At 45.9% G+C, this 19,393-nt stretch overlaps 1 protein-coding gene and 1 long non-coding RNA gene across 11 annotated transcripts in view; both read left to right on the plus strand.

Moving 5' to 3' along the window:
• The window catches only part of LOC135089148 (klarsicht protein-like), a 321,886-nt gene extending 317,607 nt beyond the window's left edge, over positions 1–4,279 (plus strand). For all 10 annotated transcript variants that reach the window (XM_063984433.1, XM_063984434.1, XM_063984436.1 and 7 more), the window contains one exon: positions 373–4,279. In XM_063984433.1, coding sequence (XP_063840503.1) covers positions 373–631 — 259 coding nt within the window. In that variant the 3' untranslated portion in view covers positions 632–4,279. The remainder of the gene's footprint in view (positions 1–372) is intronic.
• Positions 4,280–5,631: 1,352 nt separating this feature from the next.
• LOC135089151 (uncharacterized) overlaps positions 5,632–19,393 on the plus strand; it is a 115,098-nt gene continuing 101,336 nt past the window's right edge. The window contains exon 1 of the long non-coding RNA XR_010261398.1: positions 5,632–5,902. This is a non-coding gene — a long non-coding RNA (uncharacterized LOC135089151). The remainder of the gene's footprint in view (positions 5,903–19,393) is intronic.

Genomic DNA, 19,393 nt, shown 5'->3' on the forward strand with positions numbered 1-19,393 from the left:
GAGAGAGGGAGGAAGGGGTGCGTGTTCTCGAGCTGAGCTTATGTGGAGGGTGTCGACGACCGCGACAGGCCGGTGAGGGGCCAGTCGCTGCGCGGCTGGGGACAATTCAGGTGGCGTGTGGGGTGTTCAGGGAAACCTGGACGCGTTATTAGTGGAGATGACACAGCCAGTGGTGTTTTTGTTAGTTTTTGAGCACCGAGAGTCTTTGTGTCCCGGAGTGGCCATCAAGCCTTTTAATACTTGCCATTTTGTCTGGAAATCACCAATCCACGTTAGCCTGTTAAGAATTAATTATGGTATATTAACGAAATGTTTTCCAATTATCTCTTGAATTTTAATGAGATTATTCTTTATATATTTTTTTTTTTTCAGAAGGAGAATGTGGTCCAAAGACTGCAAGGTCGGTAAGGCGTGTCGTCGCTCCAACACCGTGAGTGGCAGTGGGCGTGGCGGAAGCCGCCGCGGATGGGTGTGGCGCGTGGTTCGTGCAGCGCTGCCCTTCCAAGCAGCGCTGCTCCTCCTTTTTTGTGTGGCTTGCTTGCTGGAGCCCAACTGCTGTGACCACGTGAACACCCTTAACCTGTCCTTAAGTCCACAGCTCCGCTACGTGCACGGACCGCCGCCCGTGTGAAGGCCGCGTCGGTGCTGTGTTCACAACCGTTGTACCTGAGCTTCGTGCCAGGTGTAAATACCCCGCCGAGTGTACATACCATGGTCTGGTGTACATTTTGGGCAGCACGGAGAGCTGTAAGTCCCCTGGTCTCATGTTCACTTTAGATGTACATACAAATCGGAGGCGTGACCGCACACGCCTCCCTGTACACTGTGTGGCCAGGGGCGCGGCGAAGCGCGGGGCGGAGTGGCCCGGGCAGGCGCGGCGGCCGCAGCATGGCCGGCCGGCCGAGACCCCGCCGTGCGGGTCCTGACAGCGCCCCGCATGGCGTGAGGGGCGGCCGCGTTCCGCACGCTGCTCAGCACTCACATCATGTCAGGTCTCATATTTTTGTATCATCACATGTACTGATATCGTGTGAATGAACTGAATGTTGAGTTTGGTGTATGATTTGTGTTAGCAAGCTTGATTATGTTTGGGTATGTCTGTGGCCACGTACTTTTGGGGCTGAAATAGTTTTAAGCAGTGTGAAAATTGTATTATTTATATGATACCCTGTAAATGTGTAATTACAAAGGATGTTTGATATCGCTGATTCTCCAAGTTCCAAGGGGGACTAAAGCAAGGCAAGTTCAGGGGTTGGCTGCCTCAAGTCGTATCTCTCCCACCACCGGGAAGTGGCTTGCCGATCCAGCAGCTTAGGCTTGAGTCCTCTATGTTTTATGTAAATTTGTTCCAAATATTGACCAAACACAGTCCGGGCTGCAATGGAGACACTGCCCCTGAGGCGTCACAACTCCCGCAGGCCCGGACTGACCAGGCAGTGCCGGGCGCCCAATCTGCAGCACATACAAGGTTGCAGGAAGCAGGGAAGCCAGTGCCTTAGTGCCAGGGCGCCGTGTGGCCAGTGGCTCAGCTCCACTTCATGCCCTAAGCGTCGTGACTGGCGGCTCGCACTGCCTAACACTGATTTGACAATACTTTTTTTTTTTTTTTTTTTTTTTGCAAGTGAGTTACTGCCTGAGCCAGACGGCTTCACGCGGAGCAGCCACACGTGGCTCCTCACTGGCCAAGTTAACACCGCCGCAGGCTGGCCTCAGGACGAAGCTTCTCGCAGGAGCTGCATCACAGCCGCTAAAGCTTTCATTTACCAGGGGCCGCCAGCAGCGGGCCGATGCGTGGTGGTGAGCGAAGCCAACAATTTGGTGGTCAGGTTGTACCGCAGGTCACACTGCTCGCGCTATAGCTTCGGAAAGTTAACTTTGGCAAAAGCATCAAAGCTTTGTTCTCCATCTGCCTGAGCATCGTCACCTGACGTTGCCAATGACATTGGCCGTGCCCACGAGCCTCTGTAACGTCCCGCCACTGTTAGTGTCTTGGCCCACCTTCGGGAGGTTGCCATCAAGGAAGCGGCACTGCCGGGATGCGAGCGTGGTGGCTGTCATGAGGACGCTGACCGTTGTGGCGATCTTTAGCAATGCTCGAGACGCCGCGCGAGATCGTGTCAGCACGGTCGCTGGTGTGCCTCGGGCCACTACTCTAGCTAATGTAAGGCATGTAACACCCTAGAGTAGCTTGACCATCAGCTCCGGCTCTGGTAACGAGGGTGGGGCGGGATTCCTCGTGGCCCGGAGAGGCGTGTGCTCTAACCACTGAGACCAACACCAAGCAATAAGTCACGCCAGTAGTTGACATGAAGGAATCTTGCCTCGCTGCAGTACTTCGTAGCCTTAAGGTCACTGCTTTGCCAGAGCAGCAGGAAAACGGCAGGATCACTGGTAATCCACCATTTATTGACACCTTCATGTGCATCTTATGCACGATCAGGCCTAAAAAGAATCGAAAGTAGACGTTGCGCAAAGGAGCACTTGCCATTCTTCCTGTTACTCTGCCAAAAAGTAGTTTTACAGGCAGCGTGCTGGGCGGCGCTGGGTCCCTCATGCTGGGGGATGGCGGCGCCACAGCACGGCCGCCTCGGGTGTGCGCGCAGAGGGTATTCAAAAGAACTTAACAATTCACACTGCATTTCAATCTATTCAAACATATCCTTATTTGATCAGAATGGGTGATTGTTTTTATTTTCTTATGGTGCTAATGAAGATGAACTTTGTGTTCTTATTTGATCAGCAGATTATTAGTATGTAGCGAGCATGCCAAAGGCTTCTTAAGTAGTCTTGAAGTGAATGATTATGTTGTAGGGTATTGTGATTTTTTAATGTGCAAAAATCAGAATTTATAATTTATTTTATATGAAATTTTGTAAGAATTACTCGGGGGAGTAACTACTGGGCGATTGTTCTTAGTTCACTAAAGGTTGGACGTCGGGGCGGGGGTTGTACCTTTGTAGCTTAAGACACTGGAGAAAGAAACTGTTGCCAATGATACCAACAAATTTAATGCCACAGTCATTGTTCCTAAATGTAGAATGTGCTCATTTATACGCCTCGGGAGCCCGGGAGTCTGTCCTGGCACGAGCGGGACAACAATGCAGGCCAACACCGCGAGCAGGTCAAGTGTCCCAGCGCTGGACGCTACAAACAACTTGCGGGAATGCAGCGCTTCTCGGCCCTACGGGTCCGGGGCGCCAAGGTTACCGGGTGTGCAAGCTGGAGTTTGCCGGCCCCTTCCATGCATTTTATGATTGCTGATGCTGATTTAGTTGTAGTTTTGTCTTATTACCCTAAGACTGCTGTGCGAGCATTTCTTAGAACACTTCTATCACAGATCCTTCAAACGCCTCCCTGTTTTATTTTGTGTGTTTGTGTGTGTCGCAAAAGACTTTCACGCAGGCGAACTCCAAGCCCGGTGACAGGTCTGAGTCAGGCGACTCCCGCTCCCCGCTACTGTCGCTGCTACCTACCACTCTGCAGGCTTGTGTCGCCCCGCGAGGGTGTGACGGGCTGATCTGTCGTCACGGTTGTAACATTAGCCAGGGGGGGATGTTCTGGGGAATCTTGGCCCATTACCGGTTGTCTCGTCTCCCCACACAGCTTCAGACGGCCTTCTTCTTATTCTTGTCTTTCAAAACTTGCCTTCATTCTCGTCGGCATCCAAATTCTCAATATTCCACACCGACATGGGCGGTCCCTGTACTGCTGGTGTCGGGACCCAGAAGGCGGCCATCCAGGAGCTCAAAATACTCCCTCAGACTAAGTCAACTGCCCCTCTTGTCAGTCGTCTCAGAATCAGTCACCGCTTATAGTACCTTCAGTAATCGCTTCTCCCCTCACTCCCCACCAAGCCGGTAATGCCTCAGGTCACCCATGAAATCTCCTCTACGGTTTACAGTACAAAAAAAGCCACAATATGTTCTTTTATAAGTGCCTTAGTGTTGCTGTCTTGTAGGTGTGTAGTAACGACAGGTGTGTGCCCACGCCAAATATCTGGCGACAATAATCTCCGACAAGGGTGTGGGTCGCGACTCGTGCCTCCCAGAGCCATCGCTGCTCGGGGGGGCGAGGTCAGATCGGCGTCCCTTGTTGGGCAGGATAATAAATGAAAGCTTGATTCAGCGCTGCTCCCTTACGGCTTCTTAGCTTAGATATTTTATTTGAGTGTGTCATTAAGCCTGAATATGTTTACCTGTGTTTTATTTGTATTTATATTTTCCAACACCTAACACCAGGTTCTTTCTCCCGTATTTAACTTAATAAAATGCAGATGAGCTTTGTATGTTTTCTTAACCTTCCTTATTTCTGAGTCTCCTTATAAGCAGAGTGAAGAACCGGAAGTAGCACGTGCACTCTGATGAAAAATGTGGAAAATGCGGATAAATATACCTACATTTTGTTTTGGAGTCATCTTGGTACATGAGGAGGAACTGGAGTGAGAAGGAAGTTGTGGGGAAGTAAACTCATAAACATGCTCCTAAAGATTGTAATTATCGAATCCAACGCGAAACCTTACGACCTAAAACCACAGCTGCATAAAATATGACGTAAATTAGAAGCAAGAATTCATGTGAACATCTGCTCTTCATGGATTTTGTTATTAATATGAAGTAAAAATACATGTGGTGCCTTTGTACAAATGCAGTATTATAGGCACTTATTTTTTTTATTTATTTTATTATTATTTATTTTTTTTCATGCCTCTCACTCGGCAGCTATGATAATATGCTATATTTATTTTTGCGGAATTCAAATTGTTTTGCTTTGGTGCACTTCTGAGTTGTTAATATGTCTGATGTTATTTATATCAGTCCTTGTGGTTCATAAGCAACAATGATCTCAAATGTAAAGAAGTATTGTGAGGTGCCGCAATGTGTTGGAGGACTGGCGAATGAAGCATCTTAACAATACCAGCTGGGCGGCGTGAAGACCTGGCGACAGCGCTCACATCGACGTCACCCTCTTCTGTCATCCCTGTAGGCAAGTTTCTCACAGGTGTCGTCTGCTGAGGATTTACGGTGATGTGCATACAGGTATTGTGTGGTAAGGTTAGTAGAAGTAAAACATAAATATACCTTGAGTGTTTACGTATGATTCCTTAGTTAAAATGTACGTTTGTATGATTCGATTGTAGCCTCATCAAGGAACAGAAAGAGTGACCGGCCTGAGTATAATCCTCCGCATTCCTTAGGCCTAATAACTTATAATTCCTAGTGTTGTGAAGTTACATGGAGCGATTCAAGGCCTTGAAGGGCAAGAACGACTATCTGGCTCCAAGTAGTTAACTAGATAGCGCCGCCGCTTTCACGCCATGCCACTGGTTGGTACACGAGGATGCTGCGTTGCCACATCTCCAGGAGTCGGTATGCGGTGTGTGGTTCGGGAGGCATTCACTTGACAATTATTTACTTCTTTTTGTCTTTTGGTTTCCGTCTTGTATGATTTGCGTAATATTAGCATTGTGCACGTGCTGACTCACGAACACGCGTAGGAATCCATGTCGCGTTAGTGTTACTGCTGTGTAGTGAGGCCTTGGTGATCAAAGCTTCAGTCATAGTTTCGAACCAACAAGATGCTTCGTTTCGCTAGATGCCAATAGTTGCCTTCCTCGATTTGTCTTTTGTTAAAATTACAAGGCTGACTGAATAATTAAGCTTGTCTCCTGCTGTACATCGCTACAATGAAGATGTGCTATACTGAAACTGGCTTAGCGTAGGCATTTGAGTCTGGGAGTTACGCGATAATGAAATACTAGACAGTCTGGCATGATCAGCAGCTCAGAGAACCCGTACCATTTACATTGATTCAGTGAAGTGGCTGCTGAGTGAAGGAAAGGTGTAGTCGTTGTCTGGAGTTTCCCTCGCCCTCGCTGCACGTAAATCAGGCTCCTCCTTGCCAGGTAATGTCACGGTCCTTCTTTACCGACGCATGTATTTCTAAGTGTGAGGTGGACATTATACTCATTATCAACCGCGCGTATTCATTATCCAGCGGTGCAGTACAGACGGATTTTTTTTTTTCACTTTTTTTATATACATTTTTTTTTTTTTTTTTCAAAGAACCCGACGAAGTTGCCTCTCTCACCTGACGTGTATTATAAATGCCGGATTATTATGATTGGACAGGAAGGAGCGAGCGAGTATCGACAGTTTCCTCACATGCATGAAGACCATTCCAACCCCTACCACCACTACCACCACCATCACCACCCCACCACCACCACATCACCTCCGCCGACACCAACATAAATTCCACTACACCGCCACACCTTCCCTCACCCAAAACAAGAACACTGCTTTCCGCATAACCACCACTTCCTCTCCCCCACCACCACCACCACCACCGCCGCCGCCGCCGCCGCCGCCTTCAACGCTTCACCTCAACCACCACCGCCTTTCCCCAACAAAGTTACTATTTCCTCTTTTCCTTTCGTTTCCCTCCACCGCCAGTACCCATGTTATACCATCTCTTGTTCCCACCATCACCACCATAACCATCTGACAACCTGCTGCTTCTCTTCCACCTTCCATCATTATCCACTTAGCTACTGCCTCCACTTGTGCCTCACCCTCTCCACATCACACCACCACCTCGTCATAATGGAGTCATCGGGAATAATGACTTCTTTGGTATGCGAGTCAGTGCTTTCAGTATACACTCGTCAGGTCACTTATAGCATAGTCAGCAACATTTACTGTAGTCCACCATCGTGCTGTCTCCTATAGAAAATGGATTATCTACACTTGTAACTTTCTTATTCCGTTTTCTTTGCAATTCTAAAGGGGAGTTTGATAAGCCAAGCCACTAGATGTCTCTGCTGAGAAGTTTTACACTCACGTGATGTAAAATCTTGTTGCAGTTATTTCCATGTGCATACAAATGCATTCAGGATTTATCAGTATGTTATTTTTGAGAATTTCTACATAAAATTATTCTTATTTTCCATTGATAATTTCAAGACAAAAATAGTAGAAGTTCATATTCTATCAACGTGGCAGATGTCATACAGCACTGTATAAGTCTAAAAACTATTTAATTTAAAGGTAAATATTAAGAAGAGTCGTTCGGCCGTATTTCCTATTTTTTCGGCTCCTTCCTCCTACAGTGTTGGGGACCTCGTGGGAAAACAGTGCTTTCGGATGAGAAAAGCTAAAATAGAGCCAAATAACGCCTCTTACCACCAAAGGCACTACTGCTGATGCGGCTCTTTCATATTTACCTGTTCAGTTAGGTTAAGTATAGTTAGGTTCAGTTATGTTAGGATGCTAGCAGCAAGAGCAACATCAAGAACATGGCAGCCATCACAACATCAAGAACAGCAGCAGTAATATACATCTGCTTATATATTTTTGATGGTAAGAAGCGGTATTTGGGTCTATTTTAGTTTTTTCCCACCCGAAAACCCCTCTTTCCCATCAGTTCCCATCACTGCAGGGGATAGGAGCCGGAAAAAAAAAATAGAAAATAGGACCGCGCAACGTTTCTTAATATTTACCGATTTAAAACTCAAAAATATAAGAAATATTGAGGTACTACTGTACGACAAAGCACACTCAGTGACATCGTGACAAATATATGGATATAGTAACTTGATGCAGTGAATCTCTCAACTCACGGCGATAGTAGGTGCGAGAACTTGCAGCCTTGCTGTCAGCGTGTTGTGTACCTCATTGTTCAAATATAGGTGGGTCCCATACATTTCATGTATGTGATGCTGAGCTGAGGAAGCGATGGACAGCCACCGTTAGAAGACGAGTGGCTTCCAGCAGCAGCCACTCCGCTAGTGTGTCGCAGGCATTTCACGGAGGATGACTGTGTTGCTACCACTACTCTAAATAAGTTATGTTGAAGGTTGTATAGGCCGTGTCAAGGGCTCAGCAATACTGTGTAGGCCGTGTAGTCACATCCGCCAGCGCCCTGCAATACACAGAGTTTGCGTTGGTTTGACCCGCCGCAACCATTGTCACCAAGTCTCTCGAGGCTCCAGTGAGGTGCCTATTTTCAATTGAAAATAATTTCCGAAGTTGTTCTATGGTATCTGGCATTTTCAGTGGCATAGACATGATTTATGCTGTCGGCATTAATACGTTTTATATAGATAGTGTACATATATTCCTGCTTAAAAAATATGGACGACAACATTGCTGATATTCCAGTGTTTGCTTTCTCGGATACAGTACAGTGTTACCTGTGTTACTACAAAGAAGGAATAGCGTAAAGAAAAATTCGAATACGCTACATTTATATATATGCAGACTGGCTCTATAAAAAAAAAAATAGAAAAATGAAAATAAATAAATAAAATTAGAAATTGCTTCCTGCTTGTGGCTCGCTGCTGCCATCTGGTGACGGCCAGTTCACAAAGTCCCCATTACTCCCAGGCAGTTCAGAGTCAGTCCACCTCGCCCTATCACTCCCGCCCACCATCACCCCACTCACCATCACTCCTACACACCACTATCGTCTCACCATCCACTACAGTCACTATTAACATTCATTATTATACAAGGGCATGGCTAGCTTAGGGGAATGTATTGTTGGTATTTATATGGCTTTCTGAGGTTCGATAGCGTGGACATGTGGAGCAGCTGAGAGAGAGAGAGAGAGAGAGAGAGAGAGAGAGAGAGAGAGAGAGAGAGAGAGAGAGAGAGAGAGAGAGAGAGAGAGAGAGAGAGAGAATAAAACCGAGGAGTGAAGGATGTCTAGACTGAGTGAAGGGCAGCGAACTGAAGGCTCTTTAGCACTCAGGTTATTATAATTACTATTCCTTTTTTTTTTTTTTCTGAGGCGAAGGGAATAGTTTTATCACTGGGCGCCTGGCAAAATAAATCGTCTCCAATGTTGTAAAATGCAAGGACTCAAACAAATGAAGTCTGAGTCAGAAATGCGGATCTTGTTATGAATCTGGGCCGTGTAATAACTAAGCACGACACCGAGCCGGCTGATAAGGCGCTTCTTTCTCGGGTAATTGCATGTAGGATTCCTCGCTCGAATAAAAATCAGTGTATTTTTTCCCCTTCCAATCCGGATCTGCCTTGGTTGTGCTACTTGAAATCTACTGCATTTTTCCTCTGGGGGGATAAGGGGGAGTGGTGTGAGTGTTTATGAACAAATACTGAGATGTGAATGTGCTGAGGGAACGCATGATGTAGGTTACTCGGTGTTTACCGTCGTGGTGTTGCGTGGAGGAAGGTTGGAGGATGAGGAGGGTGCTGCGTGGTTCGGGTGGGCGCCAGGTGACACAGGCGGCGCGGGGCGAGGGAGCAGCAGGCGCTGGTGATAACGCTCCGCGCCTGTCAAAGGGTCGCCTCGTCTCCTGCGGGTGACTTGTCAGACAGCTTGCCCCGCCACCGGTTTGTACTGCATAGCGTCAGCCGCGGCGGGCCTCCCATTCTTGCTGCACTCGTATTTACGGAATCCAATTCTTTTCCGTCTTTTAATCCAAATTTTTAACTTTTAAAATGTAATCCAGCGGTTTTTTTTTTCCTGTCATTCTTGTGCTTGCCTCTGTGTTTAAACTCATTTGACGACAAAGTTTCTTTCTGTATATCTACAAATCAGTAATGGTGGGGCAAGGTGCGGCGCCTGCGGCACACCACTGCCTGCCCTCAGACTTACACTGGCTGCAAATTTATGCCGTTGCTCGGCGACCTTGTGATGCTGCGATACTTTACCTTTGTAGCTTTGTAAGTAATTAGCATACGAGACTTATTAAATATTGCTGAAGACAAACCAGAGAGAGAGAGAGAGAGAGAGAGAGAGAGAGAGAGAGAGAGAGAGAGAGAGAGAGAGAGAGAGAGAGAGGAGGGGGAGGCTAGTGGAATAGACAAAACAAATAGGCAGACAAAAGAAAACGGGCGAAGACAAAGACCCCAGCGTTTCTGTTACACCGATTACACCACATTAACCTATAAACTGTGGCGCAGGATGAGCGACGGTGAGGCGGCGTCGCTTTGCATTCTTTATGAAGCCCAGGCTGGCGGGGAACAATAGTCATGGAACTGGGGCTTCCTCGACGCCCAGGCGGCAGCAGCGTAATTCAGGGGGGGAAATTGCCGCGAGTCGGTGATTTGGGGGCGAAAATCTGGGATCCCACACCGCCAGAACTTATGTGCCGTCAGCGGTGATGTATAGGCGGGCCGCCCTGCCCTCACCAGGCGGCTCTGTCATCACCGCCTGTCAAGCGTCGACACAGCAGAAGAGAACAAAGGTCATGCTCCCACTCCTGACTCTTATTTTCACCTCATTGTTGTTCGTAAGGACGTGGAGAAATGTAGTGTGCCTTCATGCTGCCTGCTTGTAAACGTGTTCTGCCGGAGACTAGAAGCAGCGATGTTTATTTTTTTACTATTCTTTTTTTTACTTGTTATCGGTCATACTTTACGAAAACCATGTTTTGCGAGGCTCAACACTGGATTTTTCCTCCCTTTTTTTTTTTTTTTTTTAACATTTTATCGACAACAGTTTACTGGAAGCTTGTTCTTACATCTCTATTTACCTGCAGGAATTCCGTATTAGTGGAACTTTTTGAATCATTCGTCTTTAACATGAATCGCGCCTCTGCCTTGTATGTTTTGATGGCGCCCTCGTCCGCTACGCTGCCTGATAACACACACGAGCCCTAAGCGTCAAGAGAGAAGGGATAAAATAAGAGTAAAAAAGAGAGAGGGGACATCGGAAAGAGGTAAAACGGAGAATAGGGTGCGATAACAGTCTACACGCTCTCTCTCTCTCTCTCTCTCTCTCTCTCTCTCTCTCTCTCTCTCTCTCTCTCTCTCTCTCTCTCTCTCTCCCGGATATCTGAAGCAGCCAGCCGCCACCCTCGTCGCGTCCTTCGTGATGTTTAGCACTAACCCGCTCCCTGCCCTCCTTAACGTCGTGTTCAGGTAACAAGGACATGCTCCCCACCCGCCTTATAAACGATCGCTTCTTAGTATGTCGCCGATGTTAATATTGTGTCGTACTAGTTTGTAACGACGCCCAATACACTTTGCTCCACTAATTCATTGATATTCTTAACAGTGGCCACAGGGTTTGGAGTGTAACTCAAATAAGTGTCCAGCCACACCTGAGAATGCCAATTAACACCTGGCCTGCCGTGGGTGGGAGAGCAGGTTGGCGGTGAAGTTGAAGGTCCTTGTATGGCTCACTCTTGGCCGCGGCTCGTCAAGATGTAACTCAACTATTGCAGCACTTGTGATCGAGGCAGCTCCGGGAACCTTGTCAGCTTACGTGAGGTGCCCTGCCTTGCGTGCTGGCCCGTAGTGTGGGGATGTAAACTCCTTTCCTAATATTGTACTTGCTTCCTTAGTTGTTCTGTTAGGGGGAAAAAAAAGTAAAGTAAAGATCTTGTAATGTAAATCAGTCCAGTTCATAAATTTTACCCGCATTCCAGCAAGTCTCGTTGGGTCGTTTATCTAAATCACACGACACTTTTTCCCGTCCAGGCAATAAATTACGAAGCTTAATATTGTATCAGACCTCAGTGGGTTTAAGTCTTTGCATCGTCTCGCTCAGGCTCATTCTTACAGCGGCAATGGAAACCGGCGTCTGTGTGAGGTCTGCCGTGTGATTGGTAAGACTCGGGAAGCGTAAAGAAAGACGGTGACTTATATAACGGCCTGGGAGCCACGTAGGTAGCAGCCGTGGCATCTAATTGGACTAGAAGTACATCATCGGCGTCAACACGGCGTAACATCTTTCCGGCAGTTACATCTTAACCTTTATGACAAACGAGGCACCGGGATGACTATAAACTTTTCTTTCCGAGTGACTCACGTCCTCTGGTGGAAGTTGACGCGGCTAGATGAGACTGGGCCTACGCGATGCTGGGGGAGGTGTCGAGTGTTCAGGCGTGAGACAAGTGGGAAGGTTGATCGCAGCGGGACGTGATCCGGCACCTCTTTTTTTTTTTTTATCTTTTAATGTATAAGAGAGAGACGGAAATAACGGTACACTCACAGAAAGGAAGGAAGGGAAGAACGGTATATTCAAAGAAGGAAGGAAGAAAATGAAAGAAAGGAAGAACGGTATACTCAAAGAAGGAAAGAAGAAAAGAAAAGAAAAGAAGGGGAGGAAGGAGGGACGGAAGTTATAGTGAATGGACTGGAGGTATGGGAGAAGGAGGAGGAGGAAGAGGAGGACGAGAAGGAAGAAAACCACACAATCGTGATCAGAAGTTAATTAACTTGCCTTATTCACTTTCACTGAGAATACGTTTTCTTTCAATCTTAAGTCCTCAAGTCACAAAAAGGGGACAAAAGACTGACGAAAAACACTAAACTAGCTTGAAACGCGTACAAGATACCACTCGACTAACTCCCATGACTCGAGCTGTACAGGGAGACGCAGGAGGAGGAGGAGGAGGAGGAGGAGGAGGACAGGAGGTGAGGGGTGATAGAGGGATATATATCATGGAAATAGTCTGTCCACGGGTGACGGATCGTTGAATATCTCTCATGTGATACGAGAAGGTGATAGCCAAATGAACGGAGGGCGGAGAGGCAAGGACGGGGAACCAGACAGGCGGGGCGGGGCAGCCTGGGAAGGGGAGGGAGGTGGGGCGAGCTGGGATAAATATACGAAGGTGATTAATGAAGATGCGCCAGAAAGATGAGGAGAAAGAAAAATTACCAGAAAAGAGAGACGCAGGAAAGGAACCGAGAGAGTTTATGAGATTTTAAAGGAAAGAGAGAGAGAGAGAGAGAGAGAGAGAGAGAGAGAGAGAGAGAGAGAGAGAGAGAGAGAGAGAGAGAGAGAGAGAGAGAGAAGGAAACATGTGAGAAGAGAACAGGATTAAAGTTAGAATCAAGGAAGAATGAAAGAGAGAACAGGGATAGTTAAAGGATAATGCATGTCAAGGGGAATGTAATGCATTATATATAAATAAAACACAAGAAATGAGAAGGAGTAAGTGAAGGGAGAGGATAATAACAAAATAACATAGGAAGGAAATAATGATAATAATAACAATGGTAATAAAACACTTTGACAGAAAACTGGAGGAAGAAATAACAGGAGCGGGAAGGCAAAGAAGAGAAAAAGGAGAAAGAGGAGGGAGATAGTAAATAAAGAATAGAAGAGGAAAAAATAAACGAAAGGAAAATTGAAAGACAGAGGAATGCGAGGAGGAAGAAGAAGAAGAAGAAGAGGAGGAAGAGGAGGAGGAGGAAGAGGAATAACGCGGAAATGCCAACCATGTAGAAATAAAAGAAAAAAAATAAATAAAAAGGAAAGAAAATTGAAAGAAGGAAGGTGAGGAAGAGGAAGAAGAGGAGGAGGAGGAGGAGGAGGAGGAGGAGGAGGAGTAAGTCTGCAATACCAACCATGAAGAAATAAAAGAAAAAGAAGATTTAAAAGGAAAGAAAATTGAAAGACGGAAAGAGAGAAGGAAGGCGAGGAGGAGGAGGAGGAAGAGGAGGAGGAGGAGGAGGAGGAAGAAGAAGAAGAAGAAGGAATAACTCTACAATACCAACCATGCAGAAAGAAAAGAGAAAAGAAAAGAAAATTGAAAAGAGAGAGAGAAGAAAGGCAAGGAGAAGGAAGAAGAAGAGGAGGAAGAGGAGTAACGCGGCAATACCAACCATGTAGACACGAGGCTTCTGGAACTCAGTCTTCGCCATAAACTCTGGGCTCCCGCACGCTGCTCCGCCTCCCAGCCAATTTATGAATCCTTTCGTTTGCACTGTGAATTTCTTGCATTACCGGCGCTAACAAGGCGTGAGGCGGGAGGAGGGAAGGGAGGAGGCGGTGCAGCGGCGGCCAGGTGAGACAGGTAAAGGAGAGAGGGTGGAAAGAAGCATCCAAAGAAGAAATGAGTGACATAAACGAATAAAGCAAGATGCAAAGTACGGGGGAGTGTTTAAAAGGCGCAGGGATATGACCAAGGTAGACAAGTGAGGGAAGGAAGGTGGGAAAGAAGCGCACAAATCATAAATAAGTGAGAAAAATTAATAAAACAAGATAATAAGCACAGGGGAGTGTTTAAAAGGTGCAGGAATCTCATCAAGGTTTAGACAAGTGAGGGAACGTAGGTGAGAAAGAAGAACGCTGAGAAAAAATAGATATTAATCATGACATACGGTCTAATATAATGTTTAAGAAGCGCACGATTTACAGCATCAACTTTTAGGCCTTGTGCAGTGTTGGGAATGTTGAGTGTGAGTGTTGGTGCATCACTGACCTTTAAGCAGTTAACATTCTCCACGGTGGCGTCGGTCAGTTTCCTCCGGCCTCAGCCTCCCTGTTATCAGCTTCCCTCGAGGTCTCTATCATCTCAGGCGGCGATATTCTAGATGCAAATAACTTTATCTGCCTTATCGTTTCATTTATTATTGACTTAATATGCTCCACGGCTCACTTGTCCAGCCTTCCCTCCGCCCTATCTGATGAGGCAACCCTTTATATCATGGCGGACGGACGGAGCTACACACACACACACACACACACACAGACACACACACACACACACACACACACACACACACACACACACACACACACACACACACACACACACACACACACACACACACACACACACACACACACACACGAGGGAGGGTTGAGGGTCAGGGTCAGAGGTTGGGATAGGGAGGAGGAAGCATCCCTGAAGGAAAGAAGTATAAGAGAAAGGCGAGATAAAGATGAAGGAGCTGGAGAGACAAGGAACACCAATGGAACTCAATCAGTGCTGAGAGAAATCTTTTAATACTGCAACGTAAATCAATATTGAGGATACATAATTCAGACCATGGCAGTTGTTTTTATTTCGCATCATATTAACATCAAAGTCAGCAGTCGTGTCATGTGAGGATTAAGACATGACAACTTCGGGGACTTGCATCGTGAAGTTCATAAAGGCATAATACTTCTCCTTCATTATTAACTTGGAAACCAGCAGTCATAATAGGAATTAGACATATTAATATAAAAAATCAACAATCATATAAAAATAAAGACATACTGACATCAGGAAACTACATTGTGAAGTTTATAAAGATGTAATACATTTCTTTCACTATTAACTTGAAAATCAGCAATCATAATAAGAATAAGACATAGCATAAAAATCAAGTAAGATAAGAATAAAAACATACAGACCAGGAAATTTCGTTGATAGGTTCATAAAGACATATATTTTCATGAATAACCTGAAAATCATGATAAGAATCAGGCACACTAACTTGAGGCAATCAAGTCTATACGTTCTTAAACAACACATTCATAAATATATTTCTTTCACAAACAACTCATTAATATTCGTAACAAAACGTACGATTGTGGTTACAAAAAAGTGAACATGACAGAAACAAAGGTACCGGCGGAAGGGAAGTCTGGCCACCTGTTTGTTACCTGAGGCCTCACGTAAGCAGGTGAGCCTCGGTACTCCCACCCTGGCGGAGGAAACCCAAACCATTGATCTTGAAGCAGAACAAAACAAAACAAAAAAAAAAAAATCTCGGCGACCTCACAGGGACTTGAAAAATGGTTAACAAGGCAGCGAGGGAGTCTGAATGTCGCCTGAGAGGAATAAAATATAGCATAATACACCCGACAACACACTCCCTTAAATCAAGAGAACTTAATGGCCTGTGACTGCGTTAATACTGAAATATATTTGCACCACCACTCGATAAAATACGTTGACGTGTAACTGGCTCTCTGCGGGGGAGGAGACGAGGCCGCGCGAGGGAAGGATGCGGCATGACGAACGATACGAGGAGGAGGAGAACGACGACGAGGAGGAGAAAGACAGGAGAACGACGAGGTGTAAGAGAAAGAACCATTGAGTGAAGAAATGAAACAAAGGACGATAATAAATGATACGTTACGACTACTAGAAAGAAAAGAAAATATAAGTGAAAAAAAAAAATATATAAAGCAAGTAAAGAATATGAAAGGTGATAAATGAAGAGGAAGAGAAAAATGGGGGATCAAATGAAGAGGAGAAAGAGAGAGAGAGAGAGAGAGAGAGAGAGAGAGAGAGAGAGAGAGAGAGAGAGAGAGAGAGAGAGAGAGAGAGAGAGAGAGAGAGAGAGAGAGAATGTCATGTGAAAAGGAGTGCGTTTAGTTTTTTGTGCATTTCGCTTTTCACATTTTCCTCCGCTGTGCATACATTACGTTGGCGGGTCTTGTCTGACTGTCACGCCGCGCCTCACGCCCCTGCATAGAAAGAAGCAACTCTACGTGTTTGCAGTCCCCCTCACTCACTCAAGAGGGAAGCTAAGCAGAGAAGCAAAACCTGTTCCACCTCACTCCCTGCTGCCACAAACCAACGTCCCCCTAGCCAACAGTTTCCAGTTCCCAAGTTCGTCTGTCGTCTCGCAGGAAGGTGTGCTGGATCCCGAGGTGTTTTTACGCCGTCGCCGTGGTCACTCCGCCACTCATATCAGGCGACATTCATACCTGTCACTCTTCCAGGTAATTGGATTGAGCCCTCCGGAGGTGAGGTCGCATCAATTAGCTTTTGTTATCGGGATTCAAAAGTGGAGGTAAAAACACTCGCTCGTCCCGCCTCACAGGAATCCTCCCTCAAGCACAGCGGCCGCGGGGGAGAGGATAAACGCCAGCATGATTGTTGGGTTAGGTGACGGTCAGGTGGATTTTTCCTTCTGCGTCGCCTGCGAGTCATCCCGGAACGAGAGTACTGTCAAGAGAAAAGAGAATGGACAAATAATCTGAGGATACTAAAAAGAATAAAAATGAGTGGAAAAATAATCCCTGAACGCTGAACGAGAATACTGTAAAGAGTAAAAGAAGGAGACAAATAACTTAAAAAAAAAAAAAAGAAATATAATAAAGGGGGGAAACGCGATCTCACTGTGTAAACGAAGATATCTTTCTCTCTTTTGTTCTAATTCATTAATCTCTTACCTTGCCTTGCCTTGCTTTACTCAGAAAATAGACATCCAGTCATATTCATAAGTTGCATTGCGGTTATGAATATATTATGAGCCTGATACATGTCTGGTCTCTTAACAGCTGCTTTATTTGTGTGTGTGTTCGTGTTTAATTCCAAGTAAAAACACTTCCAGATCACGAGTTTCAGTGGTCAGACGCTAACCAATGTGTACCTGTTGTTGGAAGACCCGAGTGTGTGTGTGTGTGTGTGTGTGTGTGTGTGTGTTCTGGAGGGTGGGGGCAGCTCAAGACATATCAAGCACTTCACACCCATTGCAGCCATTCCGTGAGTTTCCCCGCTGCCTCGAGCCACTGGAGGCGTGAAGCAAGACATCTGGTTTCTGTTTATTATTCATCACTGCAGATTCAGTGAGGATTGTTGTAACACGTGTGGTATACAGAGATTATGAGTGCAATGGTGGACAATAGAATACATTTGTTTGTTTGGTGCGCTGTTTTTCGTGCTCAACTTTTTAAAAAGATTCGTACGTGGAAATTGTTTGTCTTTCTTGTGAATAATCTATAACGTGTTGTCTTACTTAGTTTATTAAGCACAAAAGCACATAAGTGTACTAAGAATCAACGAGAGAGAGAGAGAGAGAGAGAGAGAGAGAGAGAGAGAGAGAGAGAGAGAGAGAGAGAGAGAGAGAGAGAGAGAATGGTGTGTGAGAGTGTGTGTGTGTGTGGTCATTTAACTCCTTTACAATCATTCCCTTACAATACTGCACAACATTTGTCAATAGTTTGTCTTTTGGGTTGAGTGAGAATTCAAGGTTTCAATTTCCAGCCAGTTTGAGTCTTGCTTGTGGCTTTTCTCGCCCCAAGACCAGGAAGTGACTGTCACCGCATTATTTCCTATATTATTTCCTCTCCAGCCTGAGAATCTAGGAGTGAGAGGGTCAGGATGAGTTTCACAATATATATTTTCCCCTTGCCTTTGATGATAATGGCGGGGGAACGTTCCTTCAATATATCCGCGTTTGCCAGTCATACTTAGGCCACTTGTTCATATTTATCACTTGTATTTCACCAATAAATCCACATTCGCAACACTCTCTCTCTCTCTCTCTCTCTCTCTCTCTCTCTCTCTCTCTCTCTCTCTCTCTCTCTCTCTCTCTCTCTCTCTCTCTCTCTCTGTGTGTGTGTGTGTGTGTGTGTGTGTGTGTGTGTGTGTGTGTGTGTGTGTGTGCATGTGCATGTTTGTTCTTTTCGAAACTCGTGTTTGAGTGGCGGTGGAGTTGAAATGTTGCCAAATTTTGCTCCACCACGATGATAAACAAGAATGGAGAATCATGAGAGAGAGAGAGAGAGAGAGAGAGAGAGAGAGAGAGAGAGAGAGAGAGAGAGAGAGAGAGAGAGAGAGAGAGAGAGAGAGAGAGACTAGTAATAAAACATACTATTATGATGTGATTTACTACTACTACTACTACTACTACTACTACTACTACTACTACTACTACCAGCATCTGTATTCTCATATCCTTTACCTCTTATAAGAACCTCAATTAGGACAGTTCGACACATAAAAACCCTTCAGGACACAAAACTTGAAAAGGTGGTGAAGTTCGTGTTGCGTTGAGGAAGACCCGAAGAGGCAAAGACCTGAGCATCTTTCAGTGCAGGTGGATGAGTGGATGAGTGGACGGCTCCTCGCCCACCTTGACGATCATGAGAGCCATTTTGTCTTTATTTGTATCGAGGTGCGGCGCAGGGCTCGTCAGGTAGTGAGGAGTGATCGCAAGCAGCAGTGCACCATTAGCATTTCCTTAGGGAGGCGCGCATCGTAACTAACAAACACACAAACATAGCTCCTGCACTCGCCTCTCTACTTCTCTTTCTCTTCTTTTTTTTTTTTCCCTTCCTTCGTTTCGCTTGATATTTTCCTTTGTTCCACTAATGCAGGTGATTAGCCCAAACCACGGGGCCATTCTGACTCTTCTGCATGACTGACTCTTCCCTCTGGTTCATTCGAAATCAATTTTGTTGTTGAATAATGTATTAGTAACTCTGTGTGTGTGTGTATGTCTCTCTCTCTCTCTCTCTCTCTCTCTCTCTCTCTCTCTCTCTCTCTCTCTCTGACACACACACTCACTCACACACACACACACACACACACACACACACACACACACACACACACACACACACACAGTAACCCCTTCCCAATAAGCACTACATAGACTCACACACACACACAAAAAAAAAACCTTCCTTCACTTACCACAGGACAAAACCTACACTCTTACCTTCTTTCCTCCCTGAAGCCCCACTGCATCATGTCTTCACTCGCATAGCACGTGTCCCAAGTTCTCTTTGATTACCGAGGACTCCCCCGCGCGACGCTGGTAAAGGAGACCCGTCAGCATACCAATCCCGCCTCCCACCGTCTGACGAAGAGGTACAAGATTAGCGTGTAGGTGTGCGGGCGTTGGACAAGGCAAGGCTCTGGGTTCTCGGATACTGATGAGAGCAAGGTGGGGGGAGTTAT

The sequence above is a fragment of the Scylla paramamosain genome, chromosome 32, assembly GCF_035594125.1.
Source record: "Scylla paramamosain isolate STU-SP2022 chromosome 32, ASM3559412v1, whole genome shotgun sequence".
In the NCBI taxonomy this organism is placed as follows: domain Eukaryota; kingdom Metazoa; phylum Arthropoda; class Malacostraca; order Decapoda; family Portunidae; genus Scylla; species Scylla paramamosain.